Below are 27689 nucleotides of genomic sequence, written 5' to 3' on the forward strand. Positions count from 1 at the left end.
CACACACCCCGGACCCCCCCAACCCTCCTCCGTCCGCCGCCCTCAGTCCCCGGGCCTCGGGGAGCTCCCCGGGGGGACAGGGAGGAGAAAGAGAGGGCGGGCACTCGGGAAATCGGGGCGGCCCCATCGGGGAAAACTTGGAGGCGGCGGGGAAGGGGGGCGGGAAGGAGGAGGAGGGGGAAAGAGAGAAAGGGAAGGAGGGAGAGAGAAGGAGGGGGAGAGGGGGCGGGAGGAGGGGAAGGGGGGCCGAGGGACAACTTTTCCAACATGTGAGGCTCTGGCTGAGCAACAGCAAGTGCTTTCTGTAGCGGAGGCCAGAGGCCGGAGGCCGGCCGAACTGAGCTGTCCGCCTGCGGCCGGGGCCCCTCGGAAAGGTCAGTGGGCTGCGCGGGCCGGGCTGAGCCGAATCGGAGTCGGGGGATGTGGGCAGTGAGTTTATTTTTTCTCTCTTCCTTCCTTCCTCTCGCTCTCCCTTTCTTTCCTTTTCTCTCCTTTCTTTCCTTTTTTCTCTTTTCTATCTTTTTCTTCATTTCTTTCTTCCTTTCTCCCTCCCTTCCTTTCTCTCTTCCTTCTTTCCTCTCTCTCTCTCCCTTCCTTCCTTTCTCTCTCTCTTCCTTCCTTCCTTTCTTTTTCTTCTTCCTCCTCCTCCTGCTGCCGCTACTGCTGCCCCCGCCTCGGTTGAACCAAATCAGAAATGTCAGTCAGTGCTGGTGAGTCAGGGGGGATCAGATTACTAGATGGCTGAGAGTGTGGTGCCGGGCTCGGCGGGCAGGCGAGCGGGCGGGCGGGCACACACACACACACACACACACACACACACACACACTCACACTCACACACGGGGGTTTGGGGGGGGGGGCTCCACCGGAGCTCAGGAGGGCAGCAGCCCTAGGGAAGTATCCGGCCGGGCGCGAGCGCGGACCCGCTCACCCTCACCCTCACAATCACTCCCACTCACTCATCTCCTCACACGCGCGCCCCTGCTGCCGCCCCCCACCCCACCCCCACGCACGGCCGTGCAGAACGGAGCTCCGCGGCCCAGCTGGGGCTGAGGAGGCTGGCCTGGGCTCTTGGGGGCTCGCCGGGGCGCGGCGCGAGTGGGGCGTGCGGGAACTTCGGGAGACCTGACAGCCGCCGCCACCAGGTAGGGAGCGGGGGAGCGACCCCCCGGTCCTTTGTCTCTCGCCGGGTGGCTTGCCGCGGCCAGACCCAAGGACGTACCTAGGCTGTCAGGCGGGCCGGGGGCCACGGCCCCGCTCACTCTCTGGGGGAGTTAGAGACGCCTTGGGGAAGCGCCGAAGGCCATGCAAACAGCCTCCCAAGTTCGAGTCCCAAGACTCTAGGCAAGTTAGCGAGCAAGCCGAAAGCCGGGAGATGTCTGCTTTCCTCCTCCCCCTCGCTCCCCTCTACTTTTTCCTTCTCCTCCTCCTCGCCCCCCTCCTCCTGCCTTTCTCCTTCCCCCTTTCCTCCCTCCCTCCCTCCCTCCTTCCCTCCCGCGCGGTACCGGCCCGTTACAGCCCCAAAGCAGCTCCGAGGGGTCGTAGTTTTTCTGGCCGCGACGGCTTCTCCAGCCCCGCTTGGGCCAAAGCTGCCGAGCTCCCCCGGCCCTCCCGCCCGTCCCGCCCGCTTGAGGCCGGAGGAGAAACTTTGGTGCTCGGGGAGGCCGGCTGCCCTGGAGCGCTGCACTAGCGGCTGCCCCGCTTTTAGGCCGCGGCTCGGCCCCCCCCTCCCCCCTTACCAGCCCGGGCCGGGTGTGCTGGCCCCCGGGCCCGAAGCTCAGCCCGCGGGGGCCGCGGCCGGGCCTGGGTTCCTCCGGGCTGAAGGAGCCGAGCAGATTTGGCGAGTTTGGAAGAGTAAAGGCGCGCGCGGTGGCTGCGTGTGGGGGGAGGAGGGAAGGAGGGGGAGATCGTCTCTGCTTTTCCCAACTGCAAGTCAGGAGCAGGATAAACGTTGCCCAGCTGCGGGACCAAGCTCCTAGGCCGTAGGAGAGCTTGCTGTGGGGGCCGACTGCGGATGGGGGGGGGGGCGGGAGAGCAGAGGTTTAGCTGTGATCAGCTCGGGCAGGTACCGGGCTTGGATGCCCACCCGAGGCGGGAGGCTGGGAGCCGCGGGCCGGCTTCCCCCAGCTCCGTGCCCGGCCCCGCACAGGTGCTAGATAAATGTTTGCTCAACGGAATTGAATGGAAGCCAGGGGGTGGGGGCTCGGGTCTCTGCTGAGCGGCTCAGCGGGGAGAAAGTCTCCGTCCTGGGGACCTCGCCCCAGCACAGATTTTCTCTGCTTCGAGCAAGGTGCCCGGCAGAAAGGAGGAAAGCCCGCCATGCCCACGTGGGGCGATGCCAGCCGCCCCTTCCTCTGTTGGCTTCTCCCCCTGTCCTCGGCACCCCGCCGGTGACCGCCCTCACGGGCAGGTGGCCGAGTTGGGACTGTAAGGGGAGGGGGGGCAAGCACTGGTAGCCCCCTTCCCGTGGCTGAGGGCAGCTTCATTTCCCTCAAACATTTCCTCCCCTCTCGTGGCCAACTCTTCCCCTTTTCCAGCTGCCACTAGAGTCCCCGGTTAAAGAGTGACCGTCTGCTCGCCGACCCAAAGGGAAGTCCCGAGCAATTCTCCTGGCCTGCGTGGCCGGGCACTTTGTCCCCGATCCGCACGCGTGAGCCCCTCATCCCTCCAAGCCCGGGAGCGGGAGCCGAGTTGGGAAAGGGGTGGGGAGCCCATTCCCCTCCCCGTACCAGTCCCCTCCTTTGAATCTACATTCACTTTTCCAAAGCACAGCCCAATCGTAGCTATTTAGAAATGGAAATAGAAGCTCTGACTCTATTTCTTGGAGGCGTTTGGTTGTGAGCTGGTCAGAACGTGGAGATAGAGAACCGAGTAAAGGAAATAAGCTGGGATCTGGTCGTGAGCTGGGTCAGAACTTGGAGAAAGAGAACAGACTAATGGAAATAATCTAGTTTTGGAAAGTGCCTACTTGATTGAATTCAACATGCTGGGGGTTGGTGATCCGAGCTGATTTCACTTAAGTCTTTCAAAGAAAGGAGCCAGATCAATTCTCTTCTCGCTAATGTTTGTTTGTTTCCTGTTGGAGTGAACTATTAACTGAAATCTGTAAGAATTGCCCTAAAGTATTAATTCTGAGTATTTATGTAATTGCTTTCTAATTTGGATAGGTGCCTTACTGATTGATCTCTGTAATTATTTCATTTAGGTCCTAAATTAAAAATTAATAATAGTCTGACAGTTTCTTAATTACACTTGTCAAGATTATTTTGAAGGAGGAAAGGGCTGTGTTGTAGAGTCCTAGAAATCCCCTGAAAATCCAAGCTTTGCTCCCAGAGCGGCTGCGGGAGGGCTCCATGTTCTGGGGCCCGGGCTGGAGCCCTGGAATGGGGAATGACTTTCACAGTGTAAACAGTGTGAAGTAGATGAAGAATTTGTTTATGGAAGGAAATATTGGTCTTAACAAGCTGGTGCACACATCCTTTTTTTGCTGGGATACTCCTGCAAACATCCACTAATGTGAAACTTGGGGTGATCTTATCTGTCCAGAAGGAAGCAAATTTGCATGTGAAGTTGGAGAGCCTGGGCCTTGAGTGAAGCACCCTTGGAGGGACTGGGACTTGGAGAGGGAGGCTGTTTGGGGATGCTGCATCCAGCCCAGTGAGCAGCTGCTATCAACAGCAGTTCTCCCCCACAGAGCTTTGCTTAAACACAAATAGACTCACATTTGGGGGGGGGGGAAAGTTGGCTTTAATGAAAGCAGGAACCTCATCCCCTTTACCTCGAAGGGTGGAGCTGGATTTCTGGGGTGATGGGCAGATTCTCCCCATCATTTACCTGCTGCCTCTTTGAGCCCGAGGGAAAGGAGGGAATTCAGTGTCCCTGAAGTCACTTGAGCTATTCCCCAGCTTATGGAAGGGAAGAGGGGGCTGTCATCATGTGGAGGGACAGGCTGCAAAATCTGAGGCCGCCTTTGTTTCTGGCCCAGCAAAAGGAGCCTAATTACCTGGCTGCCCTCTTCCCTGCAATGGAGGAAAGGAAGGAAGGAAGGAAGGTAGAGAAGAACTCTACCTAGAGCTTACATTTTTCCTCCAAATAAGGTAGGCTGCTTCCTGAGCCCAGATCCCAGTTTTTGGAGACTGGGGGTGGGGAGATTCTGAAAGGAAACCCTTGAATGAGCCTTGTTGCCAGCATATAGACAGTAATGCACTAAGAAAAAAACAGACTCGAAGGAAGAGTGACTCAGTGAGTCGTGAAATCCTCAGGAAAACCTTCGTAATGGAATGTTAATGCTTTTAGACTATAGTAGATTATCTTAAAAGTCAGACTTTGCTTCTTACTGCAATTGTTGTAAATCCCGAGCTAAAGAATACTTTGAAGAGGGGTTTAGTTTTTGCTGGCATTCCGATTCCGGAGTCAGTCTGATTTGTTTTGGAAGATTGGAGAAATTTTCTGCCAACTTAGATCATGTGAGACAATTAAAAAGCTAAAATGACTGCAGAGAAGGAGCCCTTTCTTTAAGGAGCCCAGGTGGGAGTGGGCCATTTAGCCCAGGGTCAGGAGATGCTACCCTCTCTTCCCCCCACCCCCCCTCACCCGGCCTCCTCCTCCCCTCGGGGATTCGGTTTGTCTATTTTTTCAAAGGAAATAAAGTGTGTTTGTGTTTGGGGGGGGAGGAGGGAGGGAGGGAGGGGAACGCAGAGTCAACCCAAGTCGAGCTCGGGCCCCGCTGCAAACTTACTTTTCAAGTTCTTTCAGCTTGATTTTTCATCTTTTCTCTTATTTGCTAGGCCTGTGAAATAGAGCTGTAGACTGGGGAGGACTTTAAATGAAACTTCCCACTTTGATGATTTTTTTTTTCAACTTTGATATATTGACAGCAAAAGGAGCTGCGGAGCTTTCATATAGCGGGAGCAGTAACACCAAGCAGCAGTCAAACGTCTCTCCGCATTTGTGTTTAACTGCAGAAGAAAAACATGTCCATGGGCAGTCGAGGTTCTTATCAACTCTCTAATCCCAGATCCCAGCAAACCTTGAGGGCATGCCTCAGATCTCGCTCAAATCAGGGGAGACGCTCACAGTTTGCAGATTAAATATGCTATGTGTTCCTGGCTCCAACAACGGGTTTTATGAGCTCACTAAGCTTCCTGTTTTAAGATCCTTTTCTGAAGTTTTTAGGAGCTGCTAAAGGCATTGCTGTCTGGAGTAAGTGGTACTTGTTAATTTAGAGACATTTTAGATATTGCATTCTGTCTGTTAAGCACACCCCACAGACTTATTTATTTTCAAATAGAAAGAGGAGGCAGATTGAGATCCGAGGTGGGGGGATTGGGGGGTGTTGTTGTTGTTTTTTTTGGGGGGGGTTTATCAGGACATCTGACTATAAACTTTAGAAGAGCTGGATTTTTTTTTTTTTTTAATACTTTGGTTTTGGCCTTTGCTTTTCTTCTTTTCTCTGGGGCTTTCAGTGACATTAGTCTTTTATTTTATTTTTTAAATCACTCATTTGCCTTCTTTTTCAAATTGTTTTCCATGCTGCTTTTTAGAAACCCCACAACGGTTCCTCGGGCTGGGAATTGTGTCTGGGTGGGGCGGAGTTACCAGCCTTTCCCACCTAGTGAATGAAAAAAATCACATTAGGAGCTTTTACATTTTTTCTTCCCCTCTCCCCACCGCAGCCCTCCCCCCCCTCCTCTCCCCTCCCACTCTCTTTCCCTCCTTTTCTCCTCTTCTCCCTCCCTCCTTCCCTCCCTCCCTCCCTCCCGCCTCGGCCTCCGTGTCTGCGCCTCTACTTGTCCCTCAGTAATGATGTTTATACGTTTTGCATAATAGTCTTAATTAAAAAGGAAAATACTTTGCATGGCATTGTCCCACCCGCGCCCGCCCGGCTCCCCCGAGATCTGGAGCCAATTTGGTGCTTAAAGGTTATTCAATGAATGAAAGAGCGCGAGCCCATTTGTCAAGGTGCTGGCCGCTCTCAGTTCCTTCTCGGTCCCCAAATTCATTGTCTGGGCAGCCCCGTCATTAGTCATCGGCGGGTTAGTGCTGCCTGCAGGCCAGGCTGCCCGGGCCTCCTTCACACCATTACAGCTCGGAAAGTGGACTCTGTCGCCCGCGAGAATTACGGCTCCCGATTTCCGCTTGGCTGGGCTCGAGGTAAGGCCCCTCCCCGCCCTGGAGCTGCCTGGGATCCTCGCCTTCTCCTCCTGGAGCTGCTCTCCCCGGAGATTTAGGAGGAAAGTTTCTTAAAGACTGTGTTGGCATCGGACTGTGCCTTTGTCACGGCCTGCACGCTCCTTATAAATTGTACCTGCACCAAATTGGAACGGGCTGCGATGGATGGCCTGGAACAGCTGGCTGGGGAGGCCGGCCGCTCTCCCCCCCACCCCCTCTCTTTCTCTTTCTCTCTCTCTCTCTCTCTCTCTCTGTTTTTCTATGTGTGTGTCTCTTTCCTTCCCTTCTCTCTCTCTCATCTCTCCTTTTCTTCTTCCTCTCCCCTTCTCCCTCTGTTTCATTGTCTCTTTCTCTGTCTCTCTGTGTATCTGTTTCTCACTGTGTCTCTTTCTTTCTCTGTTTCTATGTCTCTGTCTTTCTTTTTCTTTGTTTTTCTCAAAAGTAATTTAACCCCCAAATTAGGTATCCCACCCCACTGGGGTGATGGATGCATTTTTTATAGCATGTGGAACCCACTACAATCCAGTGAGAGTGACTTCCTTAATGACTTTACAATGTAGTGGGGAGCAATTAGAGTTGCTCGTTTCTGGAGAGATTTTTTTCAGCTCTATTTGGTTTTGAGGGAAAAGCCGTAAGATACCATCAACTAAAGTTTTCTTTTGTGAGTGTGGAGGGAGGGAGAGAGAGAGCAAGGAAGAGAGAGAGACAGAGAGAGACTGAGAATATATGAATGGATGAATATGAATGTGTACCTCCAATCAGATCTGGAGGAGAGAGCTCAGACTCCAGGAATGTAGGAGCCCTCACATGCTGGGCCAATGCTCAGCTTCATTTTCTGTTTTGTTTTAAGTTTGGTTTGTGTAGTTTTGCATTTTTTTTTTTTTTTGGTTTGATCCAAAAAAGAATTTAGTGTCTGCAGAATTGGCTTCATGTACAAGAATCCTGCAGGCAGTCCTGCAGCTTGCCTGAAGAATGAAGCCTTCATTAAATAAGATGTATGAATCCCTTAAAGGGAATAATCTGAACCCCAAGTTGTCACTGTCACTTCAGGACAATGTCTGCCATTCTGAGCTGTATACATGAAATGAAATCCCAGCACTGAAGGTCTCGGCCAACCTGGGAGGCTTGTGGGGACTCTGGGTGCTTGACAATTTAGATCTTGGATTTTGCATGAATGGAGTTTTCTTTAGTCTGCTAAAGAATGCAGTGGTTGAACTGATTGAATTGAGCTGCAGGAGGATGAGGGGAACTCGAGTCTTTCCCCATTGCAGGGATAAAGCAGCTTCAGGCAGGGTGCAGGAGTCCTCAGGAAAATTGTTAGAAGGGTGGATTTAGGGATAGAAGAGGCATGAAAAATGCTGAGTTTGAAAAACAAATGAGAAAAAAAAAAGGCTTGCTCACATTTCAGGGCCATGATAGGTTGAAACGTAGGGTTAGGGTTGAATGGGGTTATGGAGCTGATATTTTGGGGCATTTTAAAGCAACTGTTTAGACCTGGTGGAGAGGACAGATCTTGCTCAGTGGAAGTGTCCTTTGCCTTCAAAGTTTATTGAAGAGAGAAACAGGATTCCAGGAATTGAAAGTCTCATCACCATGAGGTCTTTTGGTTTTAAAATGTGCACATTTAGATTTTTTTCTGAAATGTGAAATAAATGTGTAATGATCTTTAAAAAAAAAAAAAAACCAAAGAAAAACACTTATTCCATAGCTGAAGACAGAACCTTAGAAAGATGATGTTCCAGGTTTAAAATAAAATTTTTTTGAGATGCAGAATCAAGGGAAATATAGACTTCAACTTCATTTGTAAACTTCACTGATAGATTAATATATACATTTAGTCTGATGTATGAGAAAATTTTCTGTTTGAGGCTGGAAAATGGGCCATGAAAAGCACCAAAGAAAAAGAGAAAGCCAGTTTAGCTCCTTGTCCAGGCTCTCTCTAGGAGACAAATGAAAATCTTCAGTTTTACTCTGGCGTGTAAGCCAAACGACAGTGCCCTGAACTAAATATTTAGATGTATGGGAAACTCATCGAGGGCCAGCAAACATTTTGAGACTGGGGTCATATCCTTCCCTTAGATTAGTCTAAGAGCAGAGAGATCATATCTTTCCCCTGTGCCATTTCTAAGCTGCATCAGTGGCTGTTGAAGGAAACAGAATGACTGCTCCTGCCTTTATTCTTTCAAAAGGAGGTGACAGAAAAAATCTAAATTTCATATGAAAAAGAAAGCCACTCCAGACTTTTATCTGGGATAGTGCTTGGTGTTTATTTCTTGTTTGGTAAATTCCCAAGAGATTGTAGGCAAATAAGTGGAAGGCTTAAAATGTTAAATGTGATTTATTTATTAAGGAAAACCTGTTACCTCTGTCTCCTCTCTATCTCTCTGTGTGTCTATCAGTCACTCACTCTTTCTCTCTCTCTCTCTCTCTCTCTCACACACACACACACACACATCCCTCTTCAATGAAATCTACTGTTAGGAAAGTTATTAATTGGTAGTTAGAAATGCAGTAACCTAAAGATTTTGGATTGCAGGCTGCTTTTTCCTCCCTTTTTTCATTTTTCCCCCTTTATATAACCAGTGCTCGGGAAAATCCCTAGCATACAACAGGGAGTTAATAAATACATGTTGTTTGGTTAGTGGATTTCTTTTTACTGGATCCTACCAAAGCCAACTTGTAGCAATTTCTGGCCCTGGCAACACTCTTGTTGACAGGAAGAAGTGTCAAAGCTTCCTCTCTCTCCTCTGCGATGACAAAGTTGTCATTTGCAAAAACTACAACAGCAGTTACTGATCCTGTGACTAATAAGAATGCCTTTTCGTGCACACCTGTTTCATTACTATAACTGCAAATCTCGCCCATTTCCCTACAGAAGGAAAATGCAGGCGGTCTAAGGGCAAACTGTTACTGTCACCAAGGGCATGAGTACATCTGTCCAAAATCAAGTTCAGGAACTTGGGGACAGGGAAACACTGACAGTCCCTCTTTCTTGGATTCATTTAGTTGGACTCCCCTTGAGGGGAGACTTGGGCGCTTGGATCCCGAGCCTCTAGCAAAGTGCCTGGTACACAGTAGGTGCTCAGTAAGTGTCCCCATAGGCGTGTTTGAAATGGGCAATATGGCAGCCTTCTGCATCGCCTCTTTGCTTTTGTGCTAATCTGTCCATCCTTGGAGAGAGTCAGCTGAGCTGTTTTGCATTTGGTGGCTTCTTTTTCTCTTCTCTGGAGAAGCTCTTTTATTTAGAGATGCATGTAAACGGCTGGAGGAGGGTATCAATATTTCATTGAAATTTGTCTTAAACTGCTGCTGCAAAATGCACAACTTGAAGCAGCTGTTAATCTTGCAGTCGTGTATGAAGGAAAGGACACTCCAGTGAAAAGGAGGCTGTGCCATGGCTAACTGAGGCAGGGATGAGGAGGGGATCCTGACCTTCTGAAAAAAAAATTCACCTGCTTTGAAGGAGAGGCCATCTTCTTTTCCAACATCCAGGAAGTGTCACTAAAGGCAACTCTCTAGCAGAAATCATCTGTTCCACACGATCAGTGATTCCCTGAGCCGAATGGGATGATGGTGGATGAGTTGGGAGTGGGCAGGAGTGTTGCTGCCATTAACAGGGGACCCCACCAGTGATCTTGACTTATCAGGCTTTTGGTGGAGTTATTTTAAATCTTTTTATTTTGAACAAAACACCATCAGAAGTTTTGCCTGATTTTAATTTAGAAACAAATCTTCCAGAGGAGGTGATACCACAGCTTGTGGGCTCCTTTACTTCTTTCCAGGTAACACAGAAGAAGGTAACTGTGTGGCAAGATCATAGATTAGGAGCTCGAAGGGAGAGGGGAGGGCATCGATTCTGGCCTTCTCATTTTAGAGAGGAGGAAACTTAGGGCAGAGAAGTGAACTGACAGTGAAACACAGGCCAAGAGGACACTGATTTAAAGCTAAAAGAAACATCCAACCCTTTCATTTTGAATGTGAGGGAACTGATGGATGAATGGATGGACTTGTCCCAATCAGAGAGACAGAAATGGGAACTTCACCTTCAGCTTCCTTTCTAGCACTCCATTAGGCTGTTTTGGAAGGTTGAACTTGGAAACTCATTTGGGGACAGGGTGGCTAAGCTGGTCTGGGTTAAAGTTATAGCTAAATCTCAGTGTTAGAAGATCCTGTGTGTTTGGTGGATACAGTTTTCAGTTGGGGTTTGGAACAAGAGAATTCTAAAAGCTTTGTCTTCCTAAATGTATCTTCCAAGTCCATCTTGCCTAGGTCTGTAAGAAACACTTCTGTACCAGAAAGGCTTTCTCTTCTCGGTTTTACTGGGTGTCTTCATGTATCAGGGAGTGTTTCCTTATATCCCTGGATCTGTCCAGAGCAGTGGGGCCTGTTTCTCAGAATTGATGAAGGGCTCCAACCCCTTGAGCAAGGAGGACATTTTCTGACAGTCCTTCTCGCCTCCCTGGGTGTTTCTTCTTTGCTCAGTTGGCTGCTGGGGGATTACTGTCTCTTGCTATCGCCTCGCCTCTAGGAAAGGCAGAGAGTTGTAGAGCGCACTGTGTGGGGATCAAAGTCTAGCTACAGCACAGCCCCTTCAGCCCCCAAATACCCAAAGTCATTTCAGAGAAATTAAGTGCGCGCCGTTGGCTTGCCCACTGATCGGGGACCTTTGGATGCTGATGGCAATAAGGGTGAGCTTCCTCCCGCTGATGTAATGATGATGAATGCATTGCCTCTGTGACTTCAGACAGCTCTTCTCAGTGGATGCAAAGTGCTGGTTAATGAATTGGCTAGGAGGACTTCGGCACAAATGAAATAGAGCTAGGAATTAAAAAGAAAAGACAAGGGAAAAGCAAACTGAGCATTGGGGGCAGCAGAGACAAGTGGTTCAGGTTGTACAGAAACATCAGAGGCTGCACGTGAGCAAATGAGCCCCAGTTGGGGAGGCAGCTCTGATGTGAAAGAGCTAAATGCTGAAGGTTTTCCATCCTTGACCCAGGCAAGTGAAAAGAGTGGGATTCAAAGCAATGGGCACAAGGCTGGCTGGTTTTAATCTTTTCCCGGACAGAGTGTGTATGTGTGCATCCCCATTTCTCCCCTCTGAGAGGACCTCCATTTTACCCTGTCTCTAACTTGGCCTGGGAAGGCTGCTTGCAAATTGTCTCCTGAATTAGAATATGATCTCCTTGAGGGCAAGGACTTTTTTTTTTGGGGGGGGGCCATTTTCTCTGATTGTTACTGGTGCCTGCAAAGTTTTCCCTGTTATGCTCTACTGATCTGAGCTTCCTTTAATTTCAATTAAAATCTTATCTTTTATAGGAAGCCTTCCCCAACCCTGTTTAATTCTAATACCTTTCCTCAGCTGATTATTTCCTGCTTGCAGCTTTGTAGAGATTGTAAACTCCTTGAGGGCAAGTATTGCTTTTTTAAAAAAAAATATTTCCTGCATTTAGTACAGTTCCTGGTATATAATAGGCACTTAGTGCTTATTGCTTGATTCAGTAGTATTATCCAGACACTTTGAAACTTGTTTTATTACACAGGAAATGGATGCAAATCCTGATTTATTGTATAGAAAGAGGAGTCCTACATCTATGGACACAGAGAGTAGACATAAGTGGATCCTATCTAAAATGGGATTCTGGGATGAAGGATGACTGGATGTGGCAAAAATAATGGCAATTTCATGTGTAGTGGAATAGGAAAAAATCAAGAATGTTTGGGGGGGGGGGGAAGGCTGCTTAGTTCTCTTTTCCTCTGAATGTTTCAATGTCATTCTTGAATTTTGGAGTGTTTTCCCTTGATTTAGTTGTCTTTCCCCACTTTTCCCCCCACTCCTCCTCCCCTGCCTCCCAACTTTACTTTCCTAATTCGGACCTGATCCCTATCATCCCAGAGCCCATTTCTGAAATATCCTCTGAAAGTTTTACAGGGGTGGTCTTGGCTTTTTAGTGACCTAGTCATCCCAGGGTCGATGGTCGTCATTGTTAAGAGAAGTAGCTTCTATGGAATAGAATCTGCAAATAAGGTGACCACAAATATGGATAAGAATGTGAGGGAAAGAGATGAGATGAGACTGCAAAGTGAAGGCCAGTCGCAATGGTCATTCCATACCACCATGTCACTTTCACTGAAGCTTTCTTTAAGACTGAATGAAGTTGGACCTTTAGGACAGGAATGAGCAGTACCTACTTTGGAGATTGTTAGGGCTTGTTTTTGTTTTTGCTTTTCTTGTGCCAGTGTTTTACTTTGGAGAAAAGAGTGGTTGAATAAGGAACCTTAGTTCCTGTTTGGGTCTATTTCCTTTTACTTAACTCCATCCATTGAAGAAAAGGATTTTAAATTTCTTAGTAGTTCTCTATATTGCTCAGACAATTTAAACAGACTATTGGTACACTTTATGCCCTGAAGAATGATTATATTCAATCCACACATCTTAATGTGTATATTTTTGGAGGGTGGGGGGTATAATTTTTTTATATTAACTGATAAGAGAAAATTACCATAATCTTCCCTTTATCCAACGTGTTGAAAGTGGTCTATGCAGGTTGAAAACTACCCCCAATACAAGAACGTTTTTAAAAGGAAATAACACTTTACTAATTAAAGCAACATTGACACTGACTTAAAAAATCCTACCCATAGGTGTGGAATGATTTCGTATTCAGTTTGCAAACAATGTAGACTAGTAGAAAGAATGTTGCCATGGTGGGTAGGAGCTGTACCATGGGACAGGGATACATTTCTAGGCTTTGTCACTTGTGACTTTGGACCAGTTGTATCACCTTGGTTTCTTTATTTGTAAAAGGTGATGATTGGACTCATTCTTTGTGTCCTTTGTGTGCTCTTCTGGCTCCAAATCTATTCTTCCATGGCTGTGAAGGTCACTTTTATTTCTAACTCTGTGATGCTATAGAAGATTCCTCCAATGATTAAAAAGTATTAATGCATATTTTGCTGGTGCTAAATCTTAAATTTAAACCTAGAAATATTTAAAAAGCACCTACTATGTTTCATACATTGTACTACATCATACAAAGGTAAAAATAAAACAATATCTTCCCTCATGGATGTTATGGCATGGTGATAATAGGCACTTAATAAATTGACAATTCTATTGATGAGAACAATATATTTATAGAAAATTAAACACAAAATATATACTAAATAAATTCTAGATGAAAGACTCTAGCAACAGAAGTGGGAAAACAGAACAGATTTCTTCTAGAAGGTGACACTTGTGCTGAGTTTTGGAGAAAGCTAGGAAATCTGGGAGGAAGTATAGTCCAGGGATGAGACACAACCCGGGCATGGAGATGGGAGATCCAATGCTATGTAAAAGGAGCACCATCAGGCTGATGCAGCCATAACTCCACGGTCCCCTCTGTTCTGGACACGAACCATGAGTTCTGTAGGGAAATGCACTTCTCTCCCATTCAGTGTCTTTATCCTAACTCTTAGATCATCACCAGAAAAGCGACCAAAATGAAATAGGAAGAGAAAGGCAGTCTTGTTGCCCAGCAGGAACATGTCCTAAGTTTCCTAAACAAGTGATCCCATTACATGCCAAGGGCAATCTTGAACTTTCCTTGCAGAGTGGAAAGTGTGCTGTTCTAACACCTTTTGTTTGTTTTAAAATCGTAACTCAAACAAATGCAGGTGTTTGTGTGTTTTAAGGAAGATTAGAGATAAAGGTATGTGGGGGTGGGGTGGAATGAAGATGACTTGTGTAGTTTAAATATTGGGGGGGGCTCCAGATGATCGATGAGCAGGCTGCAATCCTGCCCCTGGTTCTTGGCTTTTGCAGAGTTTCAAAGGGAGGAATTCTTGTGGTTTCAAGAAACCCCAACTCCCAAATCTCCACTGGGCTGGGAACGTGGGTTCATGGGCCTTATTGTCAAAATCAAATAAGTTAGAATAGCAGGCGGATTCTCGTGAGAGGCTGCTTGGGGAACAAGGTAAAAGTGAGACTGAAACTGAGATGGGGAAGCCATTCCCTTAACTGCTCAACAAGAGATGCTAGAATGGTGGCTATGTGCCAGACACTGCGCTGGGGGCTGGTGGTGTGGAGAAAAAGGAAATGGCCTCTGCCCTCAAGGTGCTGACACTCTCTGGGGGAGAGGGATGTATCCATATGGAAGCAGATGCGGAGGAGATATCGAGGAAATGCAAAGAGATGGAGGGCTGGGGGTGGAATGCTGGCTTGCTGCTGGGGGTGGGAACCGTGTCTTAGACTAGCGGAGGACCTTGGTGGTTAATAGTGTGAACTGTAGCTGTTCTGGTTTTCTATCCAGGGGGTGTCAGCTCTTCCAGATTTGATCATGACGCCCTCTGTGTCTTTTTTTAAGTTGCTGGGGGGCGAGGATGATGTGGAGGTGGGAAGAAATGGAAATGATTTCTTGCCTGTAGAATATACCCTCTCCCAAAGAAGCCAGCGTGACCTCCGTTCTGGGTCTTTGATTCTTAATACGGTTAATATGGGGACCCTGATCACCATCGTCACTGACATACTCATCATCAATAAACATTTATTTAGTACCAGCTGTATGCCAGGCGTGCTACCAAGCACTAGGAAGACAAAGAAAGGAACAGCATACTTACTGCCTTTAAGAAACTCATTTTCTAATGAGGGAGACAACACACAAACAAGATGTGTGCGCGTGTGTGTGTGTGTGTGTGTATAATATATGTGATGTATCTGTACATATATGTGTGTTCACACGTGAATGCAAAGGCTCCCAAGTGGCAAAGTGGCTAGAGCATCGGATCTGGCTGCTGTATCAAATTCACCTGCAGACACTTACCTAGCTAGGTGGTCTTGTACAAGTCACTTAACTTCTGTCTGTCCCAGTTTCCTTATCTGTAAAATGAGGATAATAACAGCACCTACCTTCTAGGGTTTTACACAGATAAAAGGAGAAAATTTTGTAGTGTTTTGCAATCGAAATGCTGTGTAAATGGTAGCCATTCCCTATCAGTCCAGCAATCAAGCATCCCTCTACTTTTGGAAATGGACAGAAAAGACTTCTTGCCAGAAGGGGGGATTTGAGCTGGGTTCTGAAAGATAATAGGGAAGTCACACACTCGGTGTGTCAGAAGCGAGATTTGTACTCAAGCCTTCCTTATTTCAATATTAAATTGCCATCCACTGGCAACTTTTGGTAGTTGATAACATTAGGTAGCTCAAGGCTGAGCATAAATCCCTCAGCTGTTTTTTTTCAGAAACTCATTCATTGAGAAGCTGTCATCTCTTCTGGGAAAAGGGACTTTTAAGTCTGAATTCTGGGGACAATTGTTTCAGCTTTCCTTATTTTGCAGATATAGACAGAATTCTCCTTACTTCCTTAAAGCTTGAGAAGATTTATGCTGGGAGAAGGGTTTCTTGGCTGGGTTCTTTCTTGGGATCAAAAAGAGGCAGTCTTGGGAACTCCCTTGCTGGGGATTGGAGCTGACCAAGTTCTCCTTGACTTTAGGTACAGTTCCCCTGAGAGAGCTGATGGAATGAGAAGCCATCATGGAGGCTCAGTCCCACAGTTCCACAGCCAGTGAGAAGAAGAAGGTGGAGGCTCCCATCGCCAAGTGCCCCACGCGGGCAGACGTCAGTGAGAAAGCCGCAGCCTCCAGCACCACATCCAATGGTGAGTGCCCGTGGGCTGCCAGCATCCTTGAGATTGGCTGAGTTCCCAGTGAACTGCTCCTTTGCACCTGAATCTCTGTTCTCTCCAAGGAGAAAACGGATGGGGGTTGGGGAGAGGGGGAGGGTTCAAGAATTCTTGTTTTGACATCAGATGCAGACTCGTCCTCAACTTTCTAATTGGAGATAGAAATGAGAGAGGTTGTTTCTTATAGGAAGTTCCTGTTTTGGCATTTGGGAAATCGTTCTGATTAGTCTGGCAAGAGTTCAAAATATTTAGCATTTTGCCATTGAAATCTCTCTCTCTCATCAGAATAATGAGTTTTTACAAAAGACACAAAAGTTGCCTTGTCACCCAGATGTTGCCAAGGTTTTTCTCCCCAAGAAAGTCAATCACTGTAGAGGAAAACTAACAGGACCTGGATAATTCTTGTAGCTCAGGCAAACAGGGTGATCGCTGTCTCTGCGAATCGATTTTGGACGTCGTAACGGATGCAGATTTTTATTGTTGGTTTGGGGGAATTTTGTGAATCTCCCCAGTTGTCCTTGGGAAGTCATGTCTTCCACAATTCCTGGCTTTCGACGTTTTAATTAAACTTTCAAAGGAAGTCCGAGCCTTAACACTAGTATTGGTTATTGGAAATAAATTCCCAAAGTCCTTTGGACAAACATTATGGCGGTCACGTGTGCTTGTTCCCCTCGGCTTCCTTGGCTTCTGTTGTCTGGAGTCGGGGTCTGACTTTTGGCTTCCGAGGAGGGAAGACGAATCAGGTTGCTACTGGAGGATATGGGGAATCCTTCGATTAGAAGAACAGAATGGAGAGGAAACTCGGAGGCCATTGAGCCTGACATAGTCATTCTGTGGATGAGGAAACTGAGGCCCAAAGAAGTTAACTGATTTACCCAAGATCACACAAGTGTCCGAGTTAAGATTCGAATCCAGATCCTCTGCCTCCAGAGAAAGCACTCTTCCCATTATCCCAGTATCCTCCATTTTGTAAATTGCTATTTTTTCCTAGCTTAGAAACAGAGCCAGAGCAGGGTACAACTGTGGTAGTAGGTATTATGTTGTCTTAGGCAATTTCTCACTGCCCTCTGTCTCTTTCTCTCCTTTTCTCTCCTTCCCTCCCCTCCAACCCTCTCCTCACTTCTTCAATTATCTCTTCTTTTTTCTCCTCTTCTCTTTCCTCCCCTCTCCTTTCCTGTCTTCTTCTTTCACTTTCCCCTGTCCTTTCTCTTTCTCCATTACTCTCTTTTCTCTTTCTTTCTCTCCTTTCCTTCTCTCCCTCCTTCCCTTTCTGTCTTCCTCTCTCCATCTCTCTCCTCTCTTTACCTTTTCTTGCTCTCTCTTTTCTCTTTCTCTGCCTCTCTTCTCTGTCTCTCTCTCTTGTCTCTCTCTCTCCTCTGTCTGTCTCTCTCTCCTTCTCTGTCTGAATCTCCTTTGTCTGTCTCTTCTTCTCTGTCTTCTCTGCGAAAGATATTTCACAGTGCAGTAGGTAAGGGCTGGAGGAGGCTAGACACCCAGTTAAGGTTGACTCTGTTATGCCATCAGAAGCTCTCGCTCTCTTAAGTCCATCGTCTCCCCTGCCATATACTGGTTTGTGTTTCTCTCAAGGGACTGTTTCAAACATTTATATGTGTTTTTCTAGTTGGGTGAGTGCATAGAGATGGATTTGGTTAGTTTGGCACAGGGGGTACTGGGCGTGGGTATCTTGTTAAACTCATTGGATTTAATTTTTTTATATTTTTATTTATTTATATATTTTAAGGCGATGCTTAGAAAATGATTTCCTCTTATGTCATTTATAATTACTTTAAAAATAGGTTTTTATATAGAAAGAGCAGGGGTTGGGGGGGAGACGGACATAGAGAGACAGAGCCTGGGAACCAATGTTGCACTGTTTTTCAAAAACAAAACAAAATAAAAACCTCAGGAGTGAGAGTTTAATAAAAGACAAAAAGCTTTGTCCCCCTTCAAGTTTTCTAGCAGGGAGATGGGCTCCCTGAGAAGGATACAGCAGAGACTAAATCTGCATTTATTGGGGCTGTTGTGACATGGATTCTTGGTTAAGTATAGTCTGGATTAGTGTCACAAATTCATAGATTTAGAGATGAAAGTGACTTCCAAGGGCATTGAGATGATCCCTCTTCATTTTATAGTTGAAGAAAATTGGTGCTTAAAGGTACAATGACTTGCTGAAGGTAATACATTTATTTACTAAGTGGCTGAGTCAGAATTTGCCCCTACAACTTCCATACCCTGAATACAGCCCTCCTTGGACTGAACCACTGCAGTGCCATCAGAGAGGGTAGGATCAGTAGTGCAAGAGCTTCTCCTTTTTTATTTATTATTTTCCTTTTCTTTGCCCTAAAATATGCACCAATTAGATAACTTGGTTGCTTTTGTCCCCTTGTTCTGAGAATGCTTTAAGATTCTAGGTCCTGGCTGACTCCTTTTAATCATTTGCTGGGAATTAAGGACCATTCACTTTGAAGGTAGCTGTCTACTAAGATTCCCACCAATATGAGCTGTCCAAAGTGAAAGGGATTTGGTTTCCTGTCTTTGGAGGTCATGGAGTGGAGGCTGGATGGCTGCTTCTTGGCTCTCCTGTAGTGTATATTTCCTTCATATGCGGGCTGGACTATATCAGCAGTCTCAGTATTTTTAATCTTAGGGAACAATTACATTCTGTAAAAGTATTGAAGATCCCAAAGAGTATTTATTTACTTATTTTGCTGAGGCAATTGGGGTTAAGTGACTTGTCCAAGGTCACACAGCTAGAAAGTGTTAAGTGTCTGAGGTCAGATTTGAACTCGGGTGTTCCTGAATTCAGGGCTTCTATCCACTTTGCCACCTAGCTTCCCCAAAAGTCTCATTAGGCCCTTGCTTGATTTTTATTTTATTTATTTATTTATTTATTTTGCTGAGGCAATTGGGGTTAAGTGACTTGCCCAAGGTCACACAGCTGGAAAGGGTTAAGTGTCTGAAGTCAAATTTGAACTCCAGTCCTTCTGAATCCAGGACTGGTGCTCTATCCACTGAGCTACCTAGCTGCTCCCAAAGAGTGTTTATATGATTTATAGATATTGATATTTGTCATGTTAAAAATGAAAATGTCTTAGTCTTATTATGAAAATAATTTTGACCTTGCAGACACCTAAGAATAGTCTTGGGGCAACTAGAGGGCTATAGTGTGCTTATCCCAGTGTCTGAAAGACCCTGAGTTCAAATTCTGCTTCAGATCCTGTGGGCAAGTCACAAGCTCTGTTCCCTAGGAGGCATCTCTGTGGCTCACTAGATAAGAGACCTCAGGGAGACCCGAGTTAAAATCTGCCTCAGACACTGACTAGTTGTGTGATCTTTGACAATTCATGTACCTTTTGTTTGCCTTAATCCTCTCGAGAAGGAAATGGGAGATCATTCTAGTATGTTTGCCAAGAAAACCTCGTGAACAGAACGGTCCACTGAGGAGATGGATGGGACTGAAATAACAACAACCTCCAAGATAAAAAGCTCTCAGGTGCCCCGAAGATCCCCCAGGTGACACTTTGAGAACCACCGGACCAGTTGGTAGCTGATGTCCACTGATATCTCTTTCATTTCCCAAATCGTGCTCTGATCTCCTGAGCTGATTCTAGCAAGGGACAAAATTTGACTCGAAGCTTGTTTGTTTTTCTTTTAAATGAGGCAAGACTGAACAAGGAGCAGTCATTGGTCTGGTTATGAAACGGATGGAAATTTGACGCACTACTCCTGTCGATCAGCACCTGCTAGGACAGGCAGTGGATACCCCCCAAGCCCGGACACAGACTCTCCTTCCTTCTGGGCAGGACTAATTAGTGCCCAGTTTTTCAGACGGTGTGTGATTGAGTGACAGCTCTCAAAGAAGGGCTTCAAGCAGCACAAACCTTCTTCTGAAAGGTGCTGTTGCTTCCTTCTACAAGACAGAAATGAAATCAATTTTTCAAGGAGAAAGAAAAATGCCCTTCTCTAAATGAATGTGAAATGGAAGTTTTAGGCAGAGCTTGTAATCCTAGGGAAGGAAGCACCTGGGAAGAAAGAGGAAAATGGGTTTGATTCATTTCTTTTGTTGCGCTTCTTCAGTGAGAGATGAGAGCTTCCATGCACTCGTGGGCTCCTGGTGAATGGGGGGGGCGTGGATCACTTAGGAAGGCAGTGCTACCATAGCTATTGTTGAAACTCCCCACATGAGACTGACTCTACTTTGTGCAGATGCAGAACCAGGGGCAGGGGATGCGACAGAGGGGTGGATCTAGTTTTGCCGACAAGAAAATCTTGCCGTCAATTAGTGTTTTTTCCCAGTAGCTTGGGCTGCCTTGGCAAGTAAAAGAGCCGTCGCTCCCTATGCTGGACATCTTCAAGTAAATGTCCACTGATTGTTATTGTCAGGATTCTTGTTCAAGCGCATAGATTAGATACGATGCAACTCAAGCATTTATCCACCCAGCAAACATTTATTAAATACTCTATGTATCGAGCATTGTCTAAGCACCAGATACAAAAGAAGAACTATAAAAAGCTCCTGCCCTCAGGGTGCTTATGTTATAATTTATTAAATCCCTACCATGTAGATGGCAAGCACTGTCCTGGACTCTGAGAATACTAAGACATACATGAAATCCACCCTCTTTTCAAGGGAGCTCATATTCTGTTGGGAGAAACCGTTCCTACAGTAATAAGCACTTAATCAATGAAAAGAAAACCAAATCAGAATCAGGAAGGGCACTGACATGGGAGGATCAGCAAAATCCTCATGTAGAAGGTGGTTAGAGCTTGGGAGTTTGAGGTTTGGAGAGCCAGAGGTGAGGAGGATGAAACTTTCAGTCAAAGGTAGCCTGTGCACAAATAAAGAAGGGGGAGATGATGCAGTGTAGTGGATAGTGAGCATTGTACTGGTCTGGAAGGTGCTGTAGATGGAGGAAAGAAATGTGCAATTATTAAGGAAGACTGGACTGAGACCAAATTATGAAGGGTTTTCAAAGCTAAACAGAGCAGGCATTTGTTATTGAGCATAGATGTTGGAGGGAGTCTTTGAGACCCATTCCAATTTTAAGATTCCGTGAGACTGACTCCCCAATTAACCCATATTCTTTGGGACACACAGCAGTAGGGATGGCCCATCAATGCCTGTATTGGTGGGTCTGAGGGGATTGGATATGTACCACGCTGTTCTTGTGGTTGTGAGGGCTTTGAAGGTTGAAGCACTGCCAGCTGGTGACTAATCCAAGATGGCGGTGGTTTGTAGAAGATGGCGTTAGTGAGACTTATTTTCCTTGTTTGGTGAACCCTAAGAGTTTTGCGGTGATGACTCTGTTGAAGATCCAAAAAAAGAAGAAAAAAAATTTAAACCCTTTAATAGACATCTCCATAGAAACAGGTCACAGCACGACCAGGGTTGCCATCAAAAAGCCCTGATTTCAAAGGTTCACTTTCTTTTTCTTGGAAATTTTCTTACCCTTATTTTTTCTCCATTTTTAAAAGCATTTTTATTTATTTGAAGTTTTGAGTTCCAAGTTCTATTCTTCCCTCTTTTTTCCTTACCAACCCTTCCCTGAGATGGTAAGCCATCTGATATGTTATACATGTGCAATAATGTAAAACATTTCCACATCAGTCTTTTATGCAAGAAAACAAATAAAAGGGGGGAAAAGAAAGAAATTGAAAAATAGCATGTTTCCATCTCTATTCAATCCATATCAGTTCTTTTTCCGGAGGCAGATAGTATTCTTCATCATCAGTACTTTGGAATTGTCTTGGATCCTTGAACTGTCAAGATTAGTTAAACCATTCACAATTCTTCATTGAACAGCACTCTGTTCACCATTCTCCTAGTTTTGCTTACTTCACTATGTATCAGTTCATGTAAGTCTTTCCAAGTTTTTAATGAAATCATCCTGTCATTTCTTATACCACAATCATATTCCATTACAATCATATAGCACAGCTTTCTTAGTCATTCCCCAATTGGTGGGCATTAATTTGATTTCCAATTGTTAACCGCCGCAAAAAGAGTAGCAATGTCCTTTCCCCTTTCTTTGGCTCTCTTGGGGATCTAGACCTAACAGTGGTGTTGCTGGATCAAACAGTATGCACAGTTTTTAGCCCTTTGGGAATAGTAACAAATTATTTTCCAGAATTGCTGAATCAGTTCACAACTCCATCAGCAATGCATTAATGTCCGAGGATTGAAAAATGAAACTTTGTTCTAAACTTAAACATTGTCAGATAATAAATCCACCTGTGGCCTCCTAAGCTTTCTAGTTAGAATCTATGCTCTCCTGAATACTACCTCCCTCCCTAAGCCTTGGGCTCTAGTTTGTCCAGTAGTAAAATGGAAGTTTGGTTCAGGTGACCTTTGAGGTCCAACTCAGCTCTTTAAGATAATCAGTTTAATGTTTTATACATGAAGGAAAAGAGATGCAGAGATAAAATAACATAAAACTCACAAGTGAAATAGCCAAGAATCAAAGTAATTTAGTCTTTTGATTACATTCTATGCTCATTCTATTACAACAGGATTTTCTTTTCTGACTGGTATCTGCAACCTCCTTTGTGTATTCTCTCCCTAGCAGAATGCAAGCATCTTAAAAATAGGGACCATTTGGATTTTCTATTAGTATTCCCAGCACTTAGCACAGTGCTTTGCTCTTAGGAAAGTAGTGAATAAATAGTTTTTCCTTCATTCATTATGTTATAGTTTTCATTTGATTTTTTTGATGGGAAATTCATTAACAGGCTCAAATCTCAGCTCTCCCACTTCCTTCTTGTATGACTGAGGGAATCGGTTAAATGACCTGGCAATCAGTTGCCTCATCTGTAAAATGAGAGTGGTGGATTAGACCTCTGAGGTCCCTCCCAGCTTCAAACTCATGACTCTATGAACTCTTCCCACCCTTCCCACCATGCATGAACACATTTCCCATTAAGTGTCGCTACTAATCTTTTTCTTTCATTTTGTGGAGCATTTTCTTTCATCATGCCATCCGTAGAGACATTTTTTCTTTGAACATGCTATTAAAGGGTTAAGCTTTGACTTTAATATATAAATTTCTGGAATCCTGATTTTTAAATAATGGAGGAACTCTAATGTAGTGTGTAGACCATTCTCTGGGGGAATCAGAGAAAGTGGGGTCAGTTCCTTCCAAAAGTACTTCCTTGTTATGTGAGCCAGGGCACAGCAAAAAATCACTGAATTTTAATTTTCTCATCTGTAAAATAAAGGGGTTGATCTCAGTGGCCTCCAAAGTCCCTTCCAGTTCTAAATCTCAAACTAGGAGTATAATGACTTCAAAGATCCATGTGGAAAACATCCCTGCTCTGCTTTTTGTGGTGGAATCTTGAAGAACTTTTGTGAATTTAAAAATAAAATACAACAACAATCAAGGCTCACATTAATCAAAAAGGTTTTCCTGACTTGAATGTACCATTGTATGAATTTGTCAGATTTATCTTGACTCTCCTTCAGTTATTATTGCTTTCTCTCTCTTGAAATTGTTTTATCAATGCTATTTACTTACCCGGGTATATGTTATCTCCATTTCTTCTTGAAAAGAGGGGACTCTTTCCTGGCCTCCGTAACCTCAGGGCTGAGTATTTTGTCCCTCATAAAACGAGCATGTAAAAAGTTGAATTTGTATATCAGCTTCTATCCGAATATAAATAATTTACATTTGGTTGGAGATACTGGACCTATTTACTTGCTTGAGATTATTGGGGGTTATTTGGGAAATTTTCTGAGCCAAACTTCAGGGAGCTAAACTCTTTTCGAATTTGGCTTTGCCTGGAGTGCCTTTGCAGCTGATGGGCTCGATAAATATTTGTAGGCAGTGATTGTTTATTAGTTTCTGGATGTTCCCAGATTACTTAACATAGATCAGCTCCGGCGCTCTGGATATTCTTGGGAATTGATTTCATTTAGCTTAGACCCCTTCCTTGGCGGTCACAACAGGCGTTTTCTCCCTCACGGCCTCACTGGCCATTCAGAAGCCCTCGCCGGGGCCTCAGTGGCCAAAAGGTTGGGCTTATTTTCTGTTGGGTGTTTTTTGACCTGTGAGCTTTTCTCGATGTAATCTGATATTTCTTATTAACCCGTTACTCTGCTGTTAAAAGAAAAAAAGTCAACTAATTATAAACGTCTGTTGACTGTAGACTTGAAGCCCTTTAGCAGGATCAGCTTATTATTGAGACCATACCTTAAAGTGATAGAAAGCAGAAATTAGAATCCTAATAGTGATGCAACGTGAAACCGAGGTTGATGGATTAATAAAAGGAGAGGAAGTTCAGTTGTCTGCGCTTTGATTCTTTGCAAAGAAGGGCGAGGTTCACCTCGGCTCTTTAAAAATGACTCTTTGAGGTTTACAAGAGAAAAGTATTTAGTGGTCTGCAGCTTCATGGGAGCCACATTTCCTGTTCTAACTTTTGCTTGGTGCCTGGCCTTGCCCCAGCTTTCAAGCTATCTATAAAATAGGTGTTAATCACCATATTCATTCTTCACCTCTCTGTGAGTATGAAAATCCTTCAAGGTTCTGCTGAGAGGTCAGAGTTCAGAGGTCATTAGCCATCAGGAAACACCACAGACTGTTAGCCATACCTCTATTGAATTCTTGCCCCTACAAAGAATTCAGCAGGCTCAGCCTCTCACTGAACTTCCTAAGTTTTCTTTTTCTTTCTTTCTTTCTTTTTTTTTTTTAAAAGCTTATCTATTTCTTTCCCTCTTGGCCACAATCCCATTTCCTGGTTCAAAGGAGATAGGCAGAAAAGGTTTTCTGAGATGAAATAGGTCTTTCAAAAAACCATTTTGATGAGTTAAGTATAAATGAATCAGAAACATACGGATTGCATTTACTTTAAAATACACATGGGTTTAGAAATTAAGGGGGGAAAGGGCTTGGCGAAAGACATTTTGAATTTTGCTGAACTCAAAGTGTTTTGAAAAATAGTTCAAGATGTTTGACGAATGGTAAATGTGGCCAGGTTTGCCCATCTCTGAAAGGATGGCTCGTAGTCACTAGGATAATGTGTGTGTGTGTGTGTGTGTGTGTATGTGTGTGTGCATGTTCCCCCATGCTAGGGATGGCTCCTATATCTTCCTTCTAAATGAGCTCTCAGTTGCCTGGAGGAATGAGAAAAATATCTAAAGGACTCACTGGCCAAGCATCAGACATCCCTGTTGAAAAGGGGTTCTTTAAAATTCAAAGTACAAAGTCTTGTTCATCATGTCTTCAATTTATAGATTCTCTCTTGCCGGAGCTCTTGTTCCTGGGCAGTGATGAGCAAAGCATCCGAACTCTCTGCCTTATGGTGACGGCATGAAATCGGGAGATGGTTGGCAGGATCATGGGCGTCGTTTCGGGGCCAGAGAAATGGGCCTGGAATGACATTTTGCATCACGAGCGTATCCAACATTTACATCAGACCTTATGCTTTTCAAAATTGTTGACATCTCTGTGTCAAAGCAACTGACTCTGGAATTGGCCAGACGGAGCGTTCACTGAGCTTCTGCACTGCGGGGCAAGGGGAACACTTTGGCTCTGACCAAGGGCTGCTTGAGTCATGATCATCAACAATTCCCATCTTACGAGTTTTTTCAATGATTTGAGCTGTGATCAATAAATAGGATTATTTTGTGGGAGACTGTTCTTAAACACTGAGCATTCGTAAAGCCAGTGTGAGGGGATCAGTAACAGAAGTCTTGGGAAGAGTCCATCCACCTGGAGGAAACTCTGAAAGGCAATAATGGTGTGTTTGACTATTAAGTAAATTCCTTTGTGGGGTTCTAGAATGTGGTGGACACTCAAGTAGGTCCCAACAATGGTCCCCTAATATCATGAGAAGACTTTGGACTTTAAGGATGCACATGATTTAATGAATTCTGTGGTTCTGACTAATGTTATCTTTGTCCACCTAGGTAGCTAAATGGCACAGTGGATAAAGCTCTAGGCTTGGAGTCAGGAAGTTCTGAGTTCAAATTTGTCCTCAGATACTTATTAACTGTGATTCCTGGGCAAGTCACTAAACCTTTCCCTCAATTTTCCCCCAGGTAAAATGGAGATAAAATAGCAACTACTCTCAAAGGATCAAATGAAATAATATTTATAAAGCATTTAATACTGTGCTAGGCATATATGAATACTTAATAATCTCTTCCTTTCTTTTTCTCCTTCCCTCCCTCTCTCCTTCCCTCCCTCCTTCCTTCCCTTCTTCCTTCCCTCCTTCCTTCTCTGCCTCCATCCTTCCCTCCCTCCCTCCTTTCCTCCTTCCTGCCTCTGTTCCTTCTTTCCCTCCTTCCTTCCCTTCTTCCTTCCCCCTCCTTCCCTCCTTCCTTTTCCTCTTCCTTCCCCTCTTCCTTCTTCCCTTCCTATGACTATGAAAACACAGCTCAAAAGATCATACATAAGTTCTGGAAGGGATCTCGGAGGCCTTTTAGCCAAAACTCCTGATTTGAAAGCTGAAGAATGTGAGATCTAGTTACATTCAATTACTTCCCAAACTTCCCTAGATCATATTTGGGAGGTCTGGGATCTGTACCAAAGTTCTCTGCCTCCTGCCCTATCATGTTGCTGCCCACAGTCCAAAAAGAAAATGCTACAATTCTGTGCTGGAAAAGCTGGGGAGAAGGAAGAGAATTTCTGTGCTGCTGGTCTGGGGAGTTCTGAACTGGTCCCATTTTTTGGAAAGCACTTTCTCAAAGGTGTTCTTCCCTTTTCACCATGTGGTCCTAGGGCTAGTATATCATCTAAAGGACATCATTGGAAGGACCCAGAGAATTCCCTTCACTCCACTTCAGAGGGTATTTATTGCCTGCTGCTTAGTTCAAGCCTCTGTGTTCCCCACCAGGAACATAAACTGTAGAGAGTCCTTACCCACAAAGAGCCTACATTCTTCTGTGTGTGTGAATGTATGAGTGTGTGTGTGTGTGTGTGTGTGTGTGTGTGTGTAAATGTGTGTGTGTGTGTGTGTGTGTAAATGAGTGTGACAGATAATGGGTAGAAGATACTTTGAGAAAATAGCTATGTGCAAAATATATCTATATCTTTATTCCAAATGAGAAAAGACCAACAGTAATCCTTATGCTGAAGACCAGGGAATATGAAAGACAGTGAGCATGGGGATAGAGGGCTGTACCTGGAGTGAGAAGAGAATGGATAGAATCCCATGAGCAATCCAGGAAGCCTCCTGGCCACATGGCACGTGCTATGGAACGATTCTTTATGCTTCAAGCCCTTGCTCTGCTAAGTTGCCCCATGATGCCCGAAGGGGCTGGCTCTCAATGGCGCTGGGTCCAGTGGAGATCATGTTAGAAATCCTGAAGTACAAGAATGACCTATGGCATGGGGATGGGGAATAGTAATGTGTCTTTCTAAATGATAGCTAGGTCTAGAATATAGAGAGGAAGTGCTAAAGATGGAAGAATACAACCACTGACCAAAGTAAAACATTAATAAGCACAGCAACAAAATCAGACAAAGAGGTTTGGATGCGGATGTAGACAGGAGCAGGGCATTTGGATTTTTTAAAGCTCTTTTTGGGGGATGGGGTGGGGTACACAGGCCTGTGATTTTATTATGGGGAATTCTCAATGTGACTATACCCCCACTGCCCCAGAATGGCCACAGGTTTGTAACTAATTCTTGAAAAGTTGCCTCAGTGCCCTTGAAAGGTTAAGTAACTTGCCATGTACACAAAAAAGACCAAATTAATTATTTGGGGATATATGGTTTTATCTGTGGTTCTTTTCATTTATTTATTTGAATCTTTTCCCAAAAAAGGAATAATTCCCAAAGCATATTGAGATGCAAAAACTATAAATGATTTCCAGATCAGTGTCCTCAGAAACAGAAGGTACCTTCATTGTGGGAGGGAAAGA

General features: G+C 44.9%; 1 protein-coding gene across 1 annotated transcript in view; it reads left to right on the forward strand.

Moving 5' to 3' along the window:
- Window positions 1–240: 240 nt before the first annotated feature.
- The window catches only part of GLI3 (GLI family zinc finger 3), a 247667-nt gene continuing 220218 nt past the window's right edge, over window positions 241–27689 (forward strand). Inside the window, exons 1-2 of the mRNA XM_003762657.2 lie at window positions 241–374; window positions 15641–15805. Coding sequence (XP_003762705.2) covers window positions 15682–15805 — 124 coding nt within the window. The 5' untranslated portion in view covers window positions 241–374; window positions 15641–15681. The remainder of the gene's footprint in view (window positions 375–15640; window positions 15806–27689) is intronic.

This window comes from Sarcophilus harrisii, chromosome 1 (assembly GCF_902635505.1).
Source record: "Sarcophilus harrisii chromosome 1, mSarHar1.11, whole genome shotgun sequence".
In the NCBI taxonomy this organism is placed as follows: domain Eukaryota; kingdom Metazoa; phylum Chordata; class Mammalia; order Dasyuromorphia; family Dasyuridae; genus Sarcophilus; species Sarcophilus harrisii.